Source organism: Rhinatrema bivittatum, chromosome 8 (genome assembly GCF_901001135.1).
Source record: "Rhinatrema bivittatum chromosome 8, aRhiBiv1.1, whole genome shotgun sequence".
NCBI lineage: Eukaryota > Metazoa > Chordata > Amphibia > Gymnophiona > Rhinatrematidae > Rhinatrema > Rhinatrema bivittatum.
Window position 1 is genome coordinate 72,367,407 of NC_042622.1, and position 21,577 is coordinate 72,388,983.

At 44.4% G+C, this 21,577-nt stretch overlaps 1 protein-coding gene across 2 annotated transcripts in view; it reads right to left on the minus strand.

The window, feature by feature from the left end:
- Window positions 1-21,577, minus strand: part of LOC115096994 (arf-GAP with SH3 domain, ANK repeat and PH domain-containing protein 1-like) — a 248,059-nt gene that overhangs the window by 30,853 nt on the left and 195,629 nt on the right. For both annotated transcript variants that reach the window (XM_029612363.1, XM_029612364.1), the window contains 5 exons: window positions 16,932-17,047; window positions 14,627-14,694; window positions 7,488-7,595; window positions 5,899-6,139; window positions 4,330-4,488 (listed from right to left, as the gene is read on the minus strand). In XM_029612363.1, coding sequence (XP_029468223.1) covers window positions 4,330-4,488; window positions 5,899-6,139; window positions 7,488-7,595; window positions 14,627-14,694; window positions 16,932-17,047 — 692 coding nt within the window. The remainder of the gene's footprint in view (window positions 1-4,329; window positions 4,489-5,898; window positions 6,140-7,487; window positions 7,596-14,626; window positions 14,695-16,931; window positions 17,048-21,577) is intronic.

Below are 21,577 nucleotides of genomic sequence, written 5' to 3' on the forward strand. Positions count from 1 at the left end.
CTGTCAGAGAGAGGTAGGAGTGTGCAGCATTCATGGTAGTCAGCTTGGGCTGACTCTGCTGCTTTTGAACCTCTGCACACTGCTTGGAAGGGGTCCCCCGACTGGTACTGCCACCATCCCCAGATGTCAGTAATCTTGCTGCCACTGTCACTGATGCCGCGTGGCTATTGGGGAGGCGCCGGTTACTGCTACTGACACTGAAGCCCATTCTGCTGCCTCCTCTGTGCAGGCCCCGTGGGCTTCTACTTCCTCCATGCTGATCTCGTACATTGTGAGATCCGCATGGAGAAAGTGCTACTCTTGCACATTCCCAAAGATTACATGTGCCAATCACTAAAAAGTAATTTTTTTTTTTTACCTTTGCTGGCTGATGTTAGTTTTCTAATCGGTTGGTCACAGGCTTTTTTTCTTTCCACCTTCCCTTTCTTATTTTTTTGCCAATTCCTTTTATATTGTCCTTTTTTCTTCCGTATTTCTTTTCTCTCCATCTTCTTCCCTCAAACACAGTCAGGTTCTCATTCTCACATGCATTTCTCTCTCTCACACACACACAGACTCTCACTGTCACATGCTGTCTCTCATACAATCATTCATACACACAGCCTCTCACTGGCACATGCTGTCTGACGCTCACACACACAGGCTCCCTCTCATTCCCACATGCTGTCTTGCTCAAGCAAAGGCTCTTACCGTCACACGCTGTCGCTCTCACACACACAGAGGCTCTCACATGCTGCCTCTGCAAACATTCAGATCCTCACTCCCACACACAATCTCTCAACTCATCTCATACACGCACGCACACACACTCTACAGACCCTCAGCCTCTCTCTCACCTCTGGGCCATCTCTTCGCGGGTCGCCGCAGGATGGGCTCTGCAGCGGCCCTGAACTTCTCGGGCCTCTTCCTCTTCTTGGGCCGCTGCGACTTGGGATTCGCAGCAGCCCGCGGCGGCTCCTCTTCTGCACGCGCTGATGCTCTCGCCTTCCTGCCCATGCGGCTCCGGCAACGTTTACTTCCGGGGCCGCACAGGCAGGAAGGAGAAAGAGCATCAGCGCATTCGATTGCGCGATCTTTTTCTTCGGGCAAGGAGGCTCAGCGGCCGCATGAGCCTCCTTGCGCCCGGGCGCATCGGCTCCCCTCCGGATACCACTGCTCGCGTCTGCCCCTAATACTTTGGAAACTTTATTTTAAAAAAATTAAAAAAAATGACGTCACAGGATTGACCGGCCCACCGGGGGAAGGCCGATCCCCCGATAGGTCAATCCGCCCCTGTTTACAAGGGATGTCTTACTTTCGGGGGAGGTCTTATATTTAAGAATTCGGCAAAATCCCTACTAGGTCTTATTTTTGGGGGATGTCTTATTTTCGGGGAAACACGGTAGCATTGTAATATAATGGTATATCATTGTGTGTTTCCAATTTTAGAAAATGAAATCCATATCTAAAATCATAAATCATTAAACAACCTTTTTATTGCGAGAATGTTTTATCTGCAAGTAAAAAACAAAACACTTATCTTTAAAATATATAGTCCTGCAATAGCCAGAATATAGCAGAAGGAAGTGACTGTAGTTCAAAGTAATTTAGCTTCCTCCAAACGCCCCACACTGCAGTGTTTCTGCAGTGACTATGGCCTGCATCAGGGGCATTATACAACTATATCTCACTTGCATTCAAAACCACATCTCATGTCTCACAATGGCGGGCATAGAGAGAATCAGAAATTGTTTTCTTGATTCCTCTGGGTGTTTATTAAAATTTGTGTGGGCCAAAAATAAAATTGTGGGAGTAGATTTGATTTTGAAAACATGTCTATTAGTTTTCCTCTGCTCAGCTGCCCACACAAATAGCAGGAGCAAAGTATGTGGGGAATTTTAGTGCATGTAATTTTCACTTCCTTCCCTGCTTTATGCAGAAGAAATATTGCCAAATGCTACTCTAGAATCTATCCACTTTCAGCTTTATACCATGAGCTCTTTATACTACAGCTTCCTTTTCACTGCAAAATGGTTGTTTCCTGTAGATTATTTTTAACTTTGATGTATCTGAATATTTTTTTTTTATCATTTCCATCTCCCCTCCTTCAACCTCTAGGGTAAACATAATTAGGTCCTTAGGTCTTATCTCATAGGGTTCTGCAAAATTTTCTATTTTATTTCAGTTTGTTTTGAAACTTTGCTATCTTTCGGGCCAATACAATAAAATTCGCGGGAGAGCCAGCGCTCAATTTTACCGGCGTCGGTTCTCAAACCTGTTGACAGCCACGGGTTCAGAGTTCGGACGCTGGCATAATTGAGAGTCCGTCTTCCGACCCGCGGGCTGCCGGCCGATTTAACTTTTTTTTTTTAATTTTTAATTTTTTTAAAATTTTGGAGCCTCCGACTTAATATCGCTATGATATTAAGTCGGAGGGTGTACAGAAAAGCAGATTTTTCTGCTTTTCTGTACACTTTCCCGGTGCCGGCAGAAATTAACGCCAGCCTCTGGGCAGGCGTTACTTTCTGTATCACGCGGGAATAACTAATAGGGCCATCAACATGCATTTGCATGTTCCGGGCGCTATTAGTTTCGGGTGGTGGTGGGGGGTTGGCCGCGCGTTTTCGACGCGCTATTACCCCTTACTGTATAAGGGGTAAAAATAGCGCGTCGAAAACGCGTGGCCAAAAGTGGGCTAACAATGCGCTCTACCGGAGCGCACTGTACTGTATCGGCCTGTGTATTATTATAATTTTGGATCAGTGGAATATAATTGCTGTTGAATAAATAAAAATAAATACAATTTTGGGAGACCTTCTCTGGACTGCCTCTAATCTGTCTACATCCCTCTGAAGATATAGCTTCCAAAGTCTCACTAATGATATATGCATGGGGCATCATCTTCTATTTTTTTCTATTAGTTACTAGCCGTTAAGCCCGTAACAAAGGGCTACATTTAAAAAAAATATTTTTCGGTCCATTTCCTTCCCACTCCCTCCCCCTCATTCTCCCTCCCTCCCACCTCTCCCCTCTATTCTCCCTCCCTCTCACGTTCCCCCTCTATTCTCCCTCCCTCTCACCTTCCCCCCTCCCCTCCCCTCTCCTCCCTCCCCCCTCACTCTCTCCTATGCAAGGGGCATAGAGAGAACAAAGGTGCAGAGGGAGGGTGAAAGAGTAAAATAGGGGGAAAGGAGTAAGAGAGTTCGAGGGAGGGGAGAGAGAGCAAAAGAGAGGGAGAGCAAATGACAGCAAGGGATGAGAACGCAAAGGACTGGAGGGGACTGGCAAATAACTTGTTCCCAGGATGAAGGAAGAGAGGATTTGCTGGGCGGGCGGCATACTCTTGACTCTTTGGGGAGGGGGAGCAGCAGAAGGAAACTGGCCTCCCCCTGCTGCTGCGGACCCTGGTAGGGGTGGTGGGCTGGGGGATGTGTGCAAAAAGCCGCTGGAGGTGGGGAGGCAACGATACACAGATTGCTCGGCATGGCAGTGATAATGGGAAAATGGAAAAGAAGAAATCAGGTTCTGAAAAGAAGAAAGTTAAGAATACAATAAATATTTGAAGAGTGAGATGCTAAATTAACACCTTGTCCTGTGCTTCAAAACAGCTCTCTATGATTCTGTTTCCCCGTAGGCACCCTAGCTCTCATACCTAATCACACCGTGTGGCACTCTTGAAATCAGGGAATAATATACATAATAGCAAAGTAAATGACAGCAGATAAAGACCGAAATTGTCAATACAGTCTGTGCAGATGGGTTTATCACTCCAGAATCTCTAGGATTTGATGCGCGTTAGTGCCTCACCCCTCCATCCTATACTCCCCCAAATGCAGCAATGTACGTTTTCCTGCATTAAATTTTAATTCTGCATTAAATTTTATTTTCCAAACTCTCAATCATTCCTCTAGCTTTCTTGGATCTCTTATCAATTCTTCAGCTCCATCCTGAGTATCTACCATGTTAGAGAAACAACAGGAGTCCGGTGGCAGCTTATAGACTAACCAATTTATTGAAGCATGAGCTTTCGAGGGCAGAATCTACTTCGTCATGCATCTGACGAAGTAGACTCTGTCCTCAAAAGCTCATGCTTCAATAATTTAGTGAGTTTATAAAGTGCCGCCCGACTCCTGTCATTTTTGTTACACCAGACTTCTGAAGATTTTTTTACCATGTTACAGAGTTTGGGATCATCAAAAAGACTAACCTTTCCTGCTAGTCCCTCTGCAACACTGCTTATAAAAATACTGAACAAATTGGACCCTGGACTGATCTCAGCGGCTCTCCTTTCTCTGGAGAGAGATCTATTTACTGCTACCTTCTGCCGAATTCCTTTCTCATCAGATTTACCGAAAGGAGAATGTGCCTGGCTGAGAGGGCTGTGCGGTACCATGGCAGGGGGCTCCGATGAGGCCCGCTTGTGAGTCAGAGGTGGGAGCCTTCTTGCTGCTGGATCGGTGGTGGAAGGTGATGGACTTCCAGGAGGAGGAGGTGGCGGTACATTAGGAGCTGTAATAAAACGCAAAGATATGTTTCAGAGCTTTTACCTAAGCACTGTAACAAACTGAAACAGCCTTCCAAATGTAACTGTCAAAGAAAAGGCTGAGATCTAAGTCTTGTACCTATTCTGATGTTCCATTCATTATCAGTAATGAAGCTGAACAATGATTGTTGTTCTTGAACTAGACAGACTCTCATGGATATTTTTTTGCTTTTTGAATAGAAACAAAAAAGATGTCACAGTGACTCTGCAGAACACAGTTGCACAGTGAAACTGGTGATAACAGTGGGATTAAAACCTGGGTCTGCAGCGTCACAGCTCCATACTATTGGCAAGCCCTAATATTATCTAAAATAGACTACTCAAATGCTCTACTCCTAGGTCTCCCAAAGAACAGCCTTGACCCCTACAGCTGCTTCAAAATGCAGCCGCACGAGTATTAACAGGCACCCGCAGAAAAGAACATATCACACCCATTCTCAAACAACTTCACTGGCTCCCCATCGCAGCCAGAATTCAATTCAAAATCCTTACCCTTATCCACAATCCTGACATGCTCTGGTTCCCAGACAGTTTACACTGTCTGGGAACCAGACCTACCAGAATGCCCTACACTGCAAATATTCACACACCCTCTCTCAAACTCTTCCATCTTACAGCTACCAAACAACGTGCAATATCCCTAGCCGGTCCCTCTCTATGGAACGCTATGCCCACCCACCTACGCCTTGAAACGTGCCCTAAGAAATTCAGACAGAACCTCAAGACTTGGTTGTTCACACGAGCCTACGCATGAGCCGCACTTCTTTTCACTCCTATTCCCCTACACCTCTCCGCCCCGCCCACCCGCTCCCCTCCCCGCCCCTCCCCTCGCCCTCCAGGTCCTGACTTAAATCCCCCCTACTTAACTCTCTCCCCCTAGTATATTATTATTGTACATAAGCTATATTTGCATTTAACTATGTTTTTGCGTTTAATTACTTGTACAGCATAACCTTGGTTTCCCTTATCCCTCCACCCCCTTCCCCCCTCCCCCCCCTAGTTCTTTTAGCAGTTTCATTGTAAAGCCCCTTCCCTCTACCCCCCTTTCCCCTCCCCCCCCCACTAGTTCTTTTATTCAGTTTCAATGTAAAGCCCTGTTGGCCACTTTTTGTTCTATGGAAACCGATGTGATGTTTTCTTAATGAATGTCGGTATACAAAAACTTTAAATAAATAAATAAATAAATAATAAATCCAGCAGGAGTTGATACATACGGGGATAGGTATCAACTCCGGTCATCGATTTCCTGAGGCTAGAGAGAACCAGAAGGTGATGAAAGAAAATGTGGGAGAGCAGACTAGCGAAGAACAGATTTTGTGATCTATAAAGAACTATACAGATTTCTGCCAATGAAGAAGGTTGTGTAAGATTTTTACCTCTGATAGTATTCCGTGGTAGCAGAGGCGGAGTGTACGGTGATGAGGTGGGAGTTAGGGGGGTATCCAGGGTGCGGGACTGAGGAGGTGGAACAGCATAGCTATCGTATCGCTGGTCCTGGGAGAAGTGGCTTGATCGCTTTGTGAATCCTGTGAATGTTCCCTTTTCTGGGAAGGGCGTGCAAGGAGACTGGTAGCAGCTATATGGGCGGAAAGGTCTCTCCTTCTTAACGGGACCCAGCTGTAAATTAATACAAACAGACACACTTTCTATCACAGTATAAAGGAAAATCTCACCTATATCGCACATGCTCTTGACCTGCTATAAACAGACTCCGTCATTAGTATTATTACTCATAATATAAACTGAATGAAAATATTTCAGTCTGGGAGACTAGGATCCCACGTGGAGAGGGAGAGATCTCCAAAACCTGACGTTACGCTCCATAAGCATGGAGGGGAGGAGCAAGAAAAACACCAGAGAATATCACTATGCGTATGCAACTGGGGGCTGGGGCAGCAAATATCAAGGAATAGCCCTCAAGGAGTGGAAAATACCAGAGCAAACCAGAGGGGCAAGGAATACAAGAAAACTGCAATGCACAGACCTCAGGGAGCAAAAACACCAAACAGCTTCCCTGCACAGATGTTAAGGAGCAGGAAACATTATGGGACAGCCTTGCACAGATCTTAAGAAGCAGGAAACAGCAGTCAGCAGCCCTCCAAATACCTTAGAGGGCAGGAGATACCACGGAGCAGAAAATATTACAGGAGAGTCATCCATACACAAGGGGGTGGGGTGGGATGGGGAGGGAGGAGGAGTGACAGGAAACGCCAGGGAATAGCCCTGAACAGACCTGATGAGGGCAAGAAACACTATGAGCAGCCCTACAAGAACCCGATGGGACAGGAAAAACCATGGGACAAATCTACACAGACCTTAGGGAGCAGGAAACAGCACAGAGGAGCTTATGAAACACACTGCGGATTGGGCAGGAAACATTACAGAGAAGCCCTATGCTTGCCTCAGGGAGCAGGAAATACCGTAGGCTACCCCTCCACAGACCTTAGGATAGCTCTACAAACTACTTGGGAGACAGGAAACACCCCAGGGATAACCCGCATATACCTTAGGGGATATAAAGTACCAGAGCACAGTCCTAAATATACTTTGTGGGGCAGGAAACACCAGAGAGCGTCCCTGTGTACATTTTACAGAGCAGGAAACAACACAGCGTAGCCCTGCAAACACATTAGGGGAGGCAGAGAACACTACAGAGCAGCTCTACAAACTCCTTATGGGGCAGGAAGCAACAGGAAACATTCCTGCACGCACTTTAGGAGGTAGGAAATGCACAGGACAGCCCTGCACACATCTTAGGTGAGATCAGACCTACAAATAACTTAAGGGTGCAGGAAACATGAAACAGACCTGCATACGTCTTAGGAAGCAGGAAACATCAGGGAATAGCCCCACACAAAGCACAGGATATGGAATAAAGGAAGCTGAAATCAAGGAGATTCTTCCTTTATTATTCAATTTGCCAAGCAACAAGGCATTATGAAATGGGCTGATTTCAGTGTCTCACCTTTTCATCCAAGTCATCATCGCTCTCATACATGTCGTCCTGGCGCAGCCGCCATTCGTACTCCACATGCACGCGCATGTTAAACTGATTCGACTGAGCTTGGACCAGCTGGAGTAGAAAAGAATCTGTACTAGAAATGCTGAGCAAACTTTATAGAGCAAGTGTTCCTGTTTATGACACATGCATGGGAGAAGGGAATGCTGCAAACTTATCAGTTCTCAAGTCCATATTCAATCACTGCCCAGACTGCAAAGTTAGTGGCCAACTTTGGGGGGATATTTTTTTGGAATGAAGGAGTAGCCCAGTGGTTAGAGCAGTGGACTACGAACCCAACAATATACAGTATGAGGTAGATTTTAAAAGCCTTGTGCACGCAAAAACTGCCACATATGCGCGTAAGCAGGCCGCGTGGGAGCCCCGTGAATTTTAAATAGCCGGGAAGGCACTTTGGGTTAGGGTTGAGGAGGGGGGGGGGGGGTGTTGTTACAGACACATTCAGAGGTATTCATCATAAAATTGACATTTTTAAAGAAGTTTAGACCTCATAAGCATTGAAAATTCTAACAAGAGGAGTTGATTTATACACTGCAGTCTCTGTTAGCTGCATTGTACAAATCAACTCCTTTTCATCACTTATAAGGTTTAAAATTCTTTTATGAAGTCAATTTTACAATGAATACCTCTGAATGTGTCTGTAACAACACCTCCCAACCCCAACCCACCTCCTGAAAACTCACCCTGAATCAAAGTGCCCTCTTACAATAGTCCATATATAGAGTATCATACTAAGCCTTATAAAGACTCTCTCTCTCTCTCAAAATAGCATGATTCTTTCCACACGGCTACCCGTATTTACATATCTAAAAGGCACACGGCATGTAATGTAGATCACAGCTGGATAAGCAGGGGTAGATTTTAAGAGCCAGTGCATGGACACCTCAATTTTAAAATGTATAAGCGTGCATGTTTTAAAATCAGCTATTTGTGCGTGTGCATGTGAGCACAATTTCATACTGACGCGTGCATGTGCGTGTAAATGCCGTCTTGCTCGCGTAAGTGGGGGGGGGGGGGGGATTTTACTAGACACACACGCCGACTCAATTACCTGTATTCCCAGTTTGTCCACAGTTCACTCCAGTAAAGGAGAGAACTTCCAAACCTCCCTAGCTAAATAGCCTCCCTTCTACCCTATTAGACCCGAGCCTTAAAACCCCGCTGACTACCCTATTTTACAACTTGTGTGCCATCCACAGCAGAAGAAAAGTTATGTGGTAGAAGAACCAGGCACAAGCTTGTGCATGAAAAGACTTACGCGCAGACTTCATTGTGCGGTTCTGGCCCGCCCACGTCCCGTCCATGCCCCGCCCCTGCCCACGCCCCACCCCTTTTGGTGAAAATTACTTTGGATGTGTATACCGGGAGATACGTGCGCACTTGTATGGGTTTTAAAATCTGCGTGGCGCACGCCGCACAAAATCACGCACATATCTTCCAGCTTTGGCGCACGTAGGACTTTTAAAATCAACCAGGTAGTGTTTTAACACTTTATCTGCCTATCTTGCTTAGGTGGATAAGTAGCTGTTTTTCAGACTTACCTGGAGAAGTCAAAATGTATCCAGGTAAGTGGCGCGGATCTGCTCTATATGCATAAAGGTGAATTTTAAAAGCGGGGCACATGCCAGAATCAGATGTGCGTGCGTCTAGCACAAATCTCACATTGGGAGGAAGAAAGGGTGGAATGTGTTCCAGGGCGGGGCCGAGAGATCTGCACGCAAGCAGCTATGCGCCCAGGTATATTTCAGCACAAAGTTACTTCTGCTACAGAGGAGGCATAAGTCTTTAGAAAACTATTTCCAGGCATTTATGAAGTGTTTGAGGGGGTCTGCGTTAACTGGGGGGAGTGCAGGCTAAAGAACTAGGGGGTGGGGGGGGGGGGTGTTTGAAGGGCCTAGCTCTAGGCTGGGCAAACTGATGGATGAACTGGTGAAACTGGTCATGGGCTGGACTAGCGTCTGTTATAAAATTCTCTTACTTGCCTGTCCCAAAGCTGACTTATGCAGCTGCATACGCACACTTGTACAATCAGGAGCACATATACACGTGCCAGGGCTATTTGATAACATATGTGCCTATGTGCATGCAGGATATAAAACTACCACATATCTGATCACACGCCCATATACACATGCATATGTGTGCCTGCGTCACTGTATAAAAGTTACCGTCAAAGCTGTGCTCCTAGTCATTTACATGAGAAGATTTAACTCACGTATTTTTCTTATCGATTGCCGGCATTTACATGCATAATTCTTCAAATTTTGTAATATGCAAATGAGAAGGAAATTACCAGTTTTACCAATTAGTTCACCAGTTTGCCTAGTTTATCTGCAGCTCGGGAACACCCTCTTAGCTCCTCAACCTCAAGTCTCCTCACCCAGTCATTTTTACACTTTTAAGACGTTTACGATCACTTACAGCAGATAATGAGCAGAAGTAAATATACGCAAGTAAAAGACAGGCGCGCACCTGTTTGGCAGCTTTCAAAATAGCAACTTACGCATGTACAAGTTGGCCCTTCCCTGGAACGCTGCCTGGCCCACCTCTTTTGTACATACGCCAATGTACACGTGGTCCCTGTTTTACGCATGTATGTAGCAGTTTTTAAAATAGCATGTGTGAGCACACGTCAAAATGCTATTTTTTGCACACGTGTGCTATTTTTTACGCGTGCATTTCTGAAAATTCACCTATTAGGATGTTTAACAATCAGATTAGTATCTGCATGATGTACTAAAGGAAGAGGAAATATAAAAGTGTATTTATTTTTGTTGTGCTACTAATCTCTGCTATAATTCCTGCAAATCATCCTAATTGGTGATTTTTATTATTGTGAACTGACTTCTGGTAACCCAGAAGAATAAAAGTTTATAATTCTGCAATATTCCAGTGAATAAAACTTTGATTGTGCAGATACCAGGACAGTGGGTTCAAGATAAGAGTCTGCTCATTTAGAGAATTGAAGATTGAAGGTTATTGCTATTTTGGTCAGACAGATGATCACAGTAGGAAAAGGGAGGATTTTGTTACTTCTCTCTGTCTAGCATGAGAGAGTACAGGGGAAGGTCTGTGAGGAGGCAGAGGAGAGTTATTGGGCTGTAATAGTGTCGCAGATACAGGGTAAGGTGTATGAGAAGATTGAGGAAAGAGTTATTGGGCTGCTTCTGTATCTGAGATACAAGGGAAGGTGTGCGAGGAAGAAGAGAAAAGAGTTATTTAGGTGTTACGGTATCTGATGCAGGGGAAGCCAGAACTGGTCTGGTGTTACACAGAGTTTCTCTTTGAAAATGTGGTTGGCACAAACAATACAGATATAAAATTTCTCACCTACCTTTTTATGCAGCTAGAAGTATGCATGTTATCAAGTGCACATGTTTCAGGCATATAAAAATCCATTTTACCCCAAAGTATGATACTGGAAGTTTCATTTATTTTTCTGAGTTTATCTCAAGGGTCAAATTTGAAAGATGCAATAGTTATGTTATTTTGTTTGCTAGTTTCCTTTCTGTAAATACATATGTTCTTTTGTAAACAGGAAAATTAGTTTCTTACCTGGTAATTTTCGTTCCTGTAGTACCACGGATCAGTCCAGATTCCTGGGTTTGGCCCCCCCCTCTTGCAGATGGAGACAGAGCAGTTACCATAACAACGCTCCGCCTCTAAATAGAATGGTGCCACCTACAGTCCAGCAGTATTACTCAATGTCAAAGCAGAATATCTCATCAAAACCTCTTGAACTATGTACAATAACCCTTTAACAAGAAAAAGAAATAATGGGTCCACTTGTGGCCTGGTTTTGGCCTCTGTTGAAAACAGGATGCTGGAAATGATGGACCCTTGGTCTGACCCAGCATGGCAATTTCTTATGTTCTTATGTTCTTATAACCTCTGACACTTATAACCTCTGACACTTACAGGTTAAAGCACCTATTAAGCTTTATCCCGTGCATTATATGGTAACATTTATAGTTATTTCCGGCCTTATCTTCTTTCCAGCTTGTTGCAAGCTCCCAATTTCTCTTTCCCTGTTGATTGTAACTTTGACTTATTCCTACTTATTGTTATCTATCGTTTATTTGAAATATTCTCCAATTACACCCTTGTTAAATGTAAACCGATCCGATATAGTTATTTACTATGAAGGTCGGTATAAAAAACTGTTAAATAAATAAAATAAATAACCTTCCTGGGAACCAAACCTGTAGAACCACTTGAGGACAGACAATCGCAAATTTCTTCAGACCTAAAAATTAATTACATAATAACCGAGCGGACTCTCCCTTACTTCCATGCCTCTGACGAGCGGGACTCTGGACTGATCTGTGGTACTACAGGAACGAAAATTATCAGGTAAGAAACTAATTTTCCTTTCCCTGTATGTACCCAGATCAGTCCAGACTCCTAGGATATACCAGAGCTACCTTACCTGGGATAGGATCCGGAGAGGCCCACTCGAAGCATACCTTCTCCAAAACCACCGGAACCTGGTGCTTGGACATCCAGTCTGTAATGTCTCACAAACGTATGCAAGGACTTCCACGTAGCTGCCCTGTGGAGAAACCATCTGGCACTCTGCCTAAGACGCCGCATGCGAATGGGTAGAGTGAGCCCTTACACCAACAGGAAGAGATCTACCATGAAGGAGATAGGCCGAGCTAATAGTCTCCTTCAGCCAGCGAGCTACGGTAGTCTTGGAGGGCATCTGACCCCGCTTGGAGCCACTCCAGAGCACAAAAAGATGGTCGGAAACACAAAAGTCATTTGTAACCTCCAGATAATGGAGCAATGCTCTGCGAACGTCCAGCTTCCGCAAATCCCTGGACAAGGGATCCACTTTCGGGAGCAAGGAAGGCACTGTCCGTAATGAAACCCCTGACTCCGAAATCCACAAAAAAAGACTCTCTACAGGTAAGAGCTTGGAGTTCCGACACTCTATGAGCCGATGTAATGGCCACCAGAAAGACTACCTTCAAGGTAAGATTGTTCATAGTCGCCCTCTTCAAAGGCTCAAAGGGTGCCGAGCATAGAGCCGTGAGAACTAAATTTAGACTCCAAGACGGACAAGGATGCCCCAGCGGAGGATGCAAGTGCTTTGTTCCCCTTAAGAAACGAGCCACATCTGGATGTGCCGCTAACGCTACACCTTGCACAAAGCCACACAAACAACCAAGAGCCACCACCTGCACATGGAGGGAACTGCATGACAAGCCCTTGAACAGACCAGCCTGAAGAAAACACAGAATATCTGACACCGAGGCCTGGGTAGGAGAAACATCTCGGTCTAAACACCAAGCCTCAAAAATCTTCCATACTCTAACATATGTGAGGTTGGTGGACATCTTACGCGATCGCAGGAGCGTAGCCACTACGGCTGGAGAATAGCCTTTGTCCCGTAACTGTCGCCTTTCAAAAGCCATGCCGCTAGACAAAAGCGTTCGACTTCCTCCAAGCCTGTTGTTTATTGCTAGCCTTTGAGTTAGCAAGGGATTTCCTCTCCATACCCAGCTACTCTACCTCCAACTTCTATTTGGACTCTTTGCTGTTAACGAGGTACCTGCTCCTCGGGGGCCTCTCTGCTTCTTTCAGGTCGCTATCAGGAACCAGTACTCGCTCCTCGAGGGCCCATGTTCCCTGACTCGCTGCCTGTGTCCATCTCCTCTTCTACTTGGAAGAATTCGCTACAGACACCATCTGTGAGTACTACTACCATCTACTCCTCAGAGCTGTTTCCCTGGAACCAGGTACTCGCTCCTCGAGGGCCTGCCTCCGTTCCAGCACCAGTGCCATCTTCCACGAAGAACTGTTGCGTGAGTACTTGCCAACGAGTCTCTGGGCCCAGGGATCTGGTACTTGCTCCTCGAGGGCCAGCTCTCCCTATCTCGGGGCTTCTTCACACTGGGGACTCTGTGAATATCTCAGTGTACTCATTTTCTCAATTCTTCTTCCTACAGCACTGCTACCGGAGATGCCGCTGTTCCAGCGCCCTGAGGAATACTAGCCTAGGCAGGCTCCATCTTCTACTCACTACCACCATCTCTGGTGGCTTCATAAACTGTCTAATAAAAGATATAATCTGTGTTTGTGTGTCCGGAGCTGAGCCTGACCTGTGGCCCCTCACGGGACTTCCCCCCCCATGGGTGTGGTCAACACCAGCTTGACCTGCAGTATCTGAGCCCGCAGTTACTCAGGTAGATTTAGTTTCCACTATTTTGACAGCATTAATGGACCCAAAGGACCCCTCTCCCCCCCCCCCCCCCCCGGCAAACACGCGGAGCAGAGGCTCTCCCATGAATGGCGCGCATGGGCCGAGCCGCATGCGCGGCATGAAGAAGATCGTGGCATTGAGAGAAAACAGAAATTTGCACTGAAAAGAAAAAAATTTCAAAAATAACTCACCCTCGAACCAGGAAGGAGAGAACCGCCGGGATACTGCCGGCCGAATGAAAAGTTAAACTTTTTTTTTTTAGAAACTTGCCCGGCAGTGGTCCAAGGTGCTGATTCCTGTAGGATGGAGTGAACCGGGCTCCCCGGTGTCACACCCAAAGCTGCCCAAGAAAGAAATTAGAGTCCTCGACCCTCTTATGCAGCTGCCTTACGACCAGTGGGGGATGGCCCTCTCAGGACCTCACAACCCCCTGGGAGGCTGAAGACAACACTGCTATGACTAAGGTTTTTGTTTCTTTTTTAAAGCCAAATTGACTAAGAAATAAGAAAATGAACCAAAAAAACCACCTAACTCTGACTAACTCCCAAAACAAACTACCACACAGACCAGACAGTGGCTTGGCACTCCCACCATCTGCTGGAGACAGAGGAATACTCCCGGACTGTAGGTGGCACCATTCTATTTATAGGCAGAGCGTTGTTATGGTAACTGCTCTGTCTCCATCTGCTCGAGTGGGGGGCCAAACCCAGGAGTCTGGACTGATCCGGGTATGTACAGGGAATGATGGGTTTAGCTATTTCAGTTAAGACTGACTCAGTTTCAAACAAAACAATGTATCTAAACCTCTTGTGTATCGTTTAGTATAAAATTCAACCAGTCCTTAATTATTCTGATATACTGAAAATAGAAGTCTTACCAGTTCCTCACATAAGCAATGTTTCAACCTCTTGGCAATGTCCAGTGCTGTTTCCCCAGCATCATTTTCTGTAACAAAGACATGGAAGCAGGTTTCTAATGTTATTTATTTAATAACTTTTATATACCGGCATTAGTGAGCAACATCATGCCGGTTCACATTTTAACAAAATGAGTGGAAAATACAGTAAAACATGGAGATAAGGGAGGGGAGTCAAAAGCTAACTGGGCAACGATAGTAAAGGTTTGAAAGAAAGAATAAAATAACACAATCACAAGGCAAATTCAAAAAACTGAAAAATTACAACAAAATCAATATGATATTTGCAACAGAATACAGAAGGATACAAAGAGATTAAAATCTATTAAGGGTGGAGAAGAGAAGAGAGGAGAGGGCACGAAATTCTCAACGTAGAAGCTTGGATCAAAGTACAAGAAAGGGGGGTGAAAGCATGGGGTCAAGAAATACAGTAAGTGGGGGAAAAGGCTTCAAGGAAGTAAGAGCCTAGAAGACAGGCTCAGAGGCAGGGAAGCAAGGAGGCTAATCTGGGTAGGCCTGTTGAATGTTATAATAAACGGGCTAATCTGGGTAGGCCTGTTGAATGTTATAATAAACGGGCTAATCTGGGTAGGCCTGTTGAATGTTATAATAAACGGGCTAATCTGGGTAGGCCTGTTGAATGTTATAATAAACGGGCTAATCTGGGTAGGCCTGTTGAATGTTATAATAAACGGGCACAAGCTGGAGGCGAGAGAAGACCCACAGAATCTGGTTCATGAACTGGCAGGAACTCTGAACTTTCCTTTCTACCATAAAAAGAGATCCCATCAGAACAGGTCATAAGATGATATAAAGACTAGTTCCAAGACAAATATTGATACTGAGTCAAATGTACCAAAGGGTTTTTCCGCATTTCGTGTTTATGTGAAGAAAAAGCTTAGTACAGCCAGCCTACTGTGTCCGTTTTATATTGTATATCTTCATGAGTTTTTGTGACCTGAACGTGGCATATTTTGTACAATATACATTTATTACAAACTAATTTTCTGCTTCCCGATATTCCAAAAATGAGAGCTGTGTGTGTGTGAAGGAAGCTGGCACTGCTGTAGTCCATGCTGTGCCTGTTCTGTGGTGGGGCTGTGTTTGGGAGGGATTGCACTACTGCTGTCTGTGCCAGATCAGTTCTGTGGTAGGGCAGGGAGTGTAGGGGAAGCTTCTACCACTGCTGTCCATGTTATACTTGTTTAGTGGTGGGGCAGTGTATATAGTGTATAGTGTAAGTAATACCACTACTGTTTTACTGTTGTACTGCAAGGAGGCACTGAAGTCTGCTACAGATACAGCTCTGGCAAATAGACAAGGGAAGGTTTCCAACACGCCGAGAAGACATTGGAAGTTCACATATGATTATGTTGTATTTAGCAAGCTGCTAATTAACAACAGTTAAAGTCTTGAGACCCTGAATTGGCAAATCGACATATAAAGAATCAACAATAAGAGACTGAGTTCTCTTCACTAAATACAGTCCATGTATCAATGCATGAATAGTTATGAAGCATAATTTCCCCTGAAGAAGCCTGTATGGTGAAAAGAGGCCTCTGTAGGGTCAGAGAGAATACAGGACATAGCAGAAGTGTAATAGAGACTACACAGAAACAAAAAAAATCATTGGGACAGAGTCAATACAGGACACAGAAATAGTAGTGGAATCTGTATGAAGGGATAGAGATATGCATGGGACTCTATACAACATTCCTGTGAAACAATTACAAAGTATCCTTTCTTGTGGACTGTGCTTCAACTGTATCCCCTTTTTAATGAAGGTGTCTTTCATGTGATTCTTTTGCAAGTCACAAACTATCTTTCTTGAAGTTCAACTCTATTGCAAGTGTTTTATTGATATTCTCTGTCATTGTGTAATAAAGCTTGCAACATTAAGCATCTTTCAAATCATTTAAAACAGCGGTGGTGTTACTTACCCTAGTTTTCTGACAGATATACCATTTTAGGTATCCACATATCGTTTTTATTTAAAACCCTGATCCAATATACTATATATATGGAAAACTTGCACTGCTGCTGCCTGTGCTGTGCCTGTTCTGTGATGGAGTAGTATGTGAGGGTGATACTCAAAAATATTCATATCTCTTGCATGTGTTTGTTATGGGAGATGGCAGGAAACTCATAGTGAATCCACTGAATTTAATGTAGTTACCATGTGATTCCTCTGAGTGCGCATCTGGGCGTTTTATACAAAAGATATTTTACGTTTATACTACAAAAATGTGAAATAAACTAGACTCACTGATCTTAAGGTTGACTTTGGCTCTGAGAAGGAGTTTCATACATTCGGTTTTGTTGTAGAAACTACAGTAATGCAGTCCTGTGTTCCCTTTTACAGTCTGCTTCACCAGGGTGCCACTAGATCAAATGAGAAAGCAGTCAGTACAGGCGCCATACAGGCCTATACAGAGACAAGAGGTAATGCTACTGTGCTGTAGTCCTGCCACTGCAAAGCATTTTGGGATTTGGAGTTATGCACAGAAAATCATGATCCTCTCATAATACAAGACACAGCATGCCTGAGGCTAGGAGGTAAATACCAGGTCTGGAGAAAGCCTGCCAATGCTCAGGGGCATCTGTTCAATCACATGCAGCGATCACATGGGGGCAGAAAGTTGGTAAAATGATTTGCTGGCACAGTTTAGAAATTGCATCTTTTGCTGGAGGATGTCATCTCCTGCAACTCTTGTAAGGAAAAACTTTCCATACAAAAAATTGGAAGCAAACACAAGCAAAAGTCACTGTGAGGATATTAATATGGAGATATTTGACAAAAGCAGGGCATGAGCAGAGAATGAGCTTACAAAGAAGAGCACTAATAGGTGGGCACAGTCTCCCCATCAACTCAATATAATACAGTGAGGCCCAATTAAATACTCTGCTGGCTTGGCTACAAAAAATTGAAGAAACTGTTTGTGCTTACAAATGGAAATCTCTATTAGATTTAGAGCAGTTTATACAGGTTGTGGCACCTTCAGAAATATGATCACAAATCAAACACAATTTCCAAACTAAAATTTCTAGAGTAACACCAGGCCTCAAACATTCAGATTTTCTCCCAGGTTTTAAAGACCCATGACAAAGAAGAGAGAGCAATGGGGTATCAAACAGAGGATACAGGTTTACGTGGTAAAAGCCTTTATGCGAATAAAAAAAAAAAAAAGGAACAACTGTAGCACAAAGATTTTTTAAAATATTTACCAACATAAACCCAGAATAAATGGAGAGATGAAAATCCATTGTACTGACTGACCAATTCTGCCCACGTGATCTTTACAATTCATCCATTATTCTTTTGACAAAGAAGCTGATGTACTAACATGCATGGAATTTTGTGCACTGTTTTTGTTTTGGCAGGTACTGTTTTGCTACTGGGACTTACAAGCAAATAAGGCCAGTACCAAAATTTCATGCATAATTTTTCTTATGGAAAATTCAGCAAAAACTGAGGTTTTTGTGCACAATTTGCGTTCTTAACTAATAAGCTGCTTTGAATAACTTTGCATCTCAGTAACTCATCAACTTATATAAGATTTTACAAGCGCAAAACTACATGTGAAAAATAATTAGTTACAAAGCCAACAGCCAAATTTCATGAGCTAAAAGGGCAAATAATGTGTGTTATGCCACTTTACAGATGAAAAACAGATCACACAGTGGTATGGCTCTGCCCAATATTCATTTGTATTACTGGGTTGGTGGGAATGCATGAATGGTTGCATGGCGGGGATGTGGCATGGTTGGGATTGGAAAAGGAGCAAGCTGAATGAGTTAATTTAGTTACTATTCCATTTTTGGCTCCTTCTTCTCCCCTAAGGCGTAGAATAAATAGGTCTAGTCCTATTATTGCTCATACAGGGGTAGATTTTCAAAGCAGCGCACAGGTGTACATGTGTGCACGCTACCCGGCGCACACACATGTACGCCCGATTTTATAACTTGCGCGTGCAAGGGGGTGCATAATTGTGCATCTTGGGCATGCCGAGCTGTGCTGCCTTCCCCCGTTCCCTCCCAGGCCACTCCGAAACTTCCCTTCCCCCTAACCTAACCTTCCCACCCCTTCCCCTAACCTTCCCCGCCAGCCCTATTCTAAACCCCCCCAAATTATCTAACCTTCTGTGTCTGCCTGAAGGCAGGCACAGGTTGCGCGCGCAGGCAGCCTGCCAGCACGCGATCCTCCAACACAGCCGCAAATGGCTGCTGTGTCGGAGGCCTCTGGTCCTGCCCCCAGACCTCCTCGCCCCGGACCGCCCCTTTTTGCAAGCCCCGGGACTTACACGCGTCCCGGGGCTTTACGCGCATCACCGGGCCTTTTTAAAATAGGCCCGGCGCGCGTAGGGCTTTTAAAATCCGGCCCACACTCATGGTTTGGAGCCAGGTTCAGAAATTTTGGTGTATGACGAGGAGAGGTTATCCCCTATTTACACCTATACTTGAGAACCCGGTTTTGGCCCGCTGTACCTTTTCTCCAAATTTTTAAAGCCTGGAGAGATGTGGGATGATGACACTTTTATGGATTTTTCCGAGCTGGAAAGCGTCTTTGAGCTTGGTTGGGAGTCGCGGGCCTTTTTCCAGTTAAAGAGTTGCCCCGGAGCCACCATTTTAACTTGGCTGAGCCACCTCGGCAGCTGAGTGGTGTGGAGAAATATCTGAGCAACTGAGGTACTAAGAGGGAGGGGATTGCCTTATTGTACAGAGGCATTCTTGCGTGAAAATATGGGTTTACCAACTTCTGCTTTGATAGAGGATTGGCGTGTAGATCTGGGGGCGAATTTAGATGCTAAAGCCTGGAAGACCATCTGGGAGGCTGCACATCGTGTCTCTATGAGTGTTAAATGTCATGAATTAATGATTAAATTACTTCACAGGACGTACTGCACACCAACGTAGTATGCCAAATTTATAGCTGAGGCAAGTCCTCTTTGTTGGCGAGGATGCAGAGAGAGAGGCTCTTACAAGCATATGTGATGGTCCTGCCCGCAACTGCGACTGTTTTGGTCGCAAATCACACAGGAAATTGCTGATATACTGGGGCTCCCGGTATGTATTACGCCTTTACTGGTTCTTTTGGGAAGATGGACAGGTTAATCCATACCTTTAAAATGTTGCAAATTAGTTATTCAATTATTATTGGCTGCTAGATACATGATTGCAACCTTTTGGAAGTTTTGTCCCAATGTAGATCATTGGAGATGGTGATTGATCTGGAAAAACTTTGTTATGCGTTGACGGGTCAGACCTTTAAATGCAATTTGATTTGGGATATTTATCATCAGTCTTGCTTAATTTTATTTTTATTTCTATTGAATTTTATTTCTGGATGTATCTGCGTTTCCTCTATGAACGTATGTTTTGCAGATTTCCTTTTTTCTCTTTTTCCTCCCTGCCTATTATGATGCCAGTATGGTGTTTGTATGTTATTGTATGCCAAAAAAGTTTATTAAATAAAGAGTTTAATAAAAAAAGATCACACAGATGGTTTACATCTTTGTCCAAAAAATTTAATCTCAAAATCTGTCCAAAAACTTAAAAACTTAGAACCTGATTTACTAAGGCTTTTCTCCCATTCTGTGTCTATGGGAAAAATGCTTAGTAAATGAGGCCCTGAAATATTTTTCTTGTTCATGTAATATTGATTCATAGCCATATTCTCATTATCTTAGACTTCTTGCATAATGATCAATCTGACCTGCTCTGCATTACTGAATCGTGGTTTCTTGAGACTTATGCTTTATTAATTAACCGGTTACATTCAGGGTCAAATGCTACTTTCTCTCTGTCGCCAACACATAAAGGAGGGGGATTTGCTAATTGCTGCTAAAGTCTCATTAGATTTGATTCTAATGAATGTGAAATTCTTTAATTAATGTTATTAATAGCCCAAATTGGGGTATGGGTTTATTTTATAGTCCTCCAGGTTTTTCTACAACTGATTATTCTTTTATAGTTGAATGTTTATTTGATTTAAAGGTTGCATTAAAGAATAATAAAGTGTAAGGTGACTTTAAACTGCATGCCCACGAACTTCCTCTTCCTATTGTCCATGATGAATTTTTCATGGCCATGCTTTCATTAGGTTGGGTATAATGCATTCACTCACTGACCCATAAAATGTGGATGTACATTTCACCTTGTTCCCTTCAGTTGACAGAGACATAGGATGCACTTCTTTCATGGCCTCACTCTGGGCTATAAGGGAGGTGTAACCCCGGGCAGCTGCCAGTAATCTCGGTTTCCTGGATGTTTTCAAACTCCCAGAGCCTGGGTGCAGCCCTGGCCTGGAAGAGCCTCCTTGCTCCCGGTACAACAGTCTCTCGGGGATGATTTTCCTGATGGAAGCTTTCTCCCAAAACGTTCTGGTTGAGTTCCTCTGCAGAACATTCCAGTACCCCCCTAGTGAACTGTGGACTCCCCTAGTTCTCTAGGTGAACTAAGAAAGGTTTCTCGTGGGTAAGGGTCCTCAAAGTCTCTCCTATTCCCTGGCTCTCCTGCTCTTTGCTCTCCCCTCTGTCTACCTCCTCCTGTTTCTTTATGAAGCAACAAAATTAAAAAAAAAAAAAAGGGAAAGGGAAAGTAGGGAAGGTGGACCCTTAGTGCTGGCCAAAATTAACAACATGCTGCAAAAGCAGGAGACCCATTGCTGAAGTGTCTGCTAATCCTCCAAAGAAGCCTTAAATAGTGGAAGGCTGGTGATGTCATCAGGAGGAGCTGAGTGCCCTTTACGTTGCAAGAAGTTGGGCACGCGCATGCATAGGGACAGTCAGGGAGGACGCAGCACAGTGGTGTCCCATTCCACTCTCGGTGGTGGTCTACAGTTGGCTGCGTCCAGGCCGTGAAGTGATGCCAGCGTCAGAGTGAGTGAGGTGACTCGCTGGGCTGTCCTTCAAG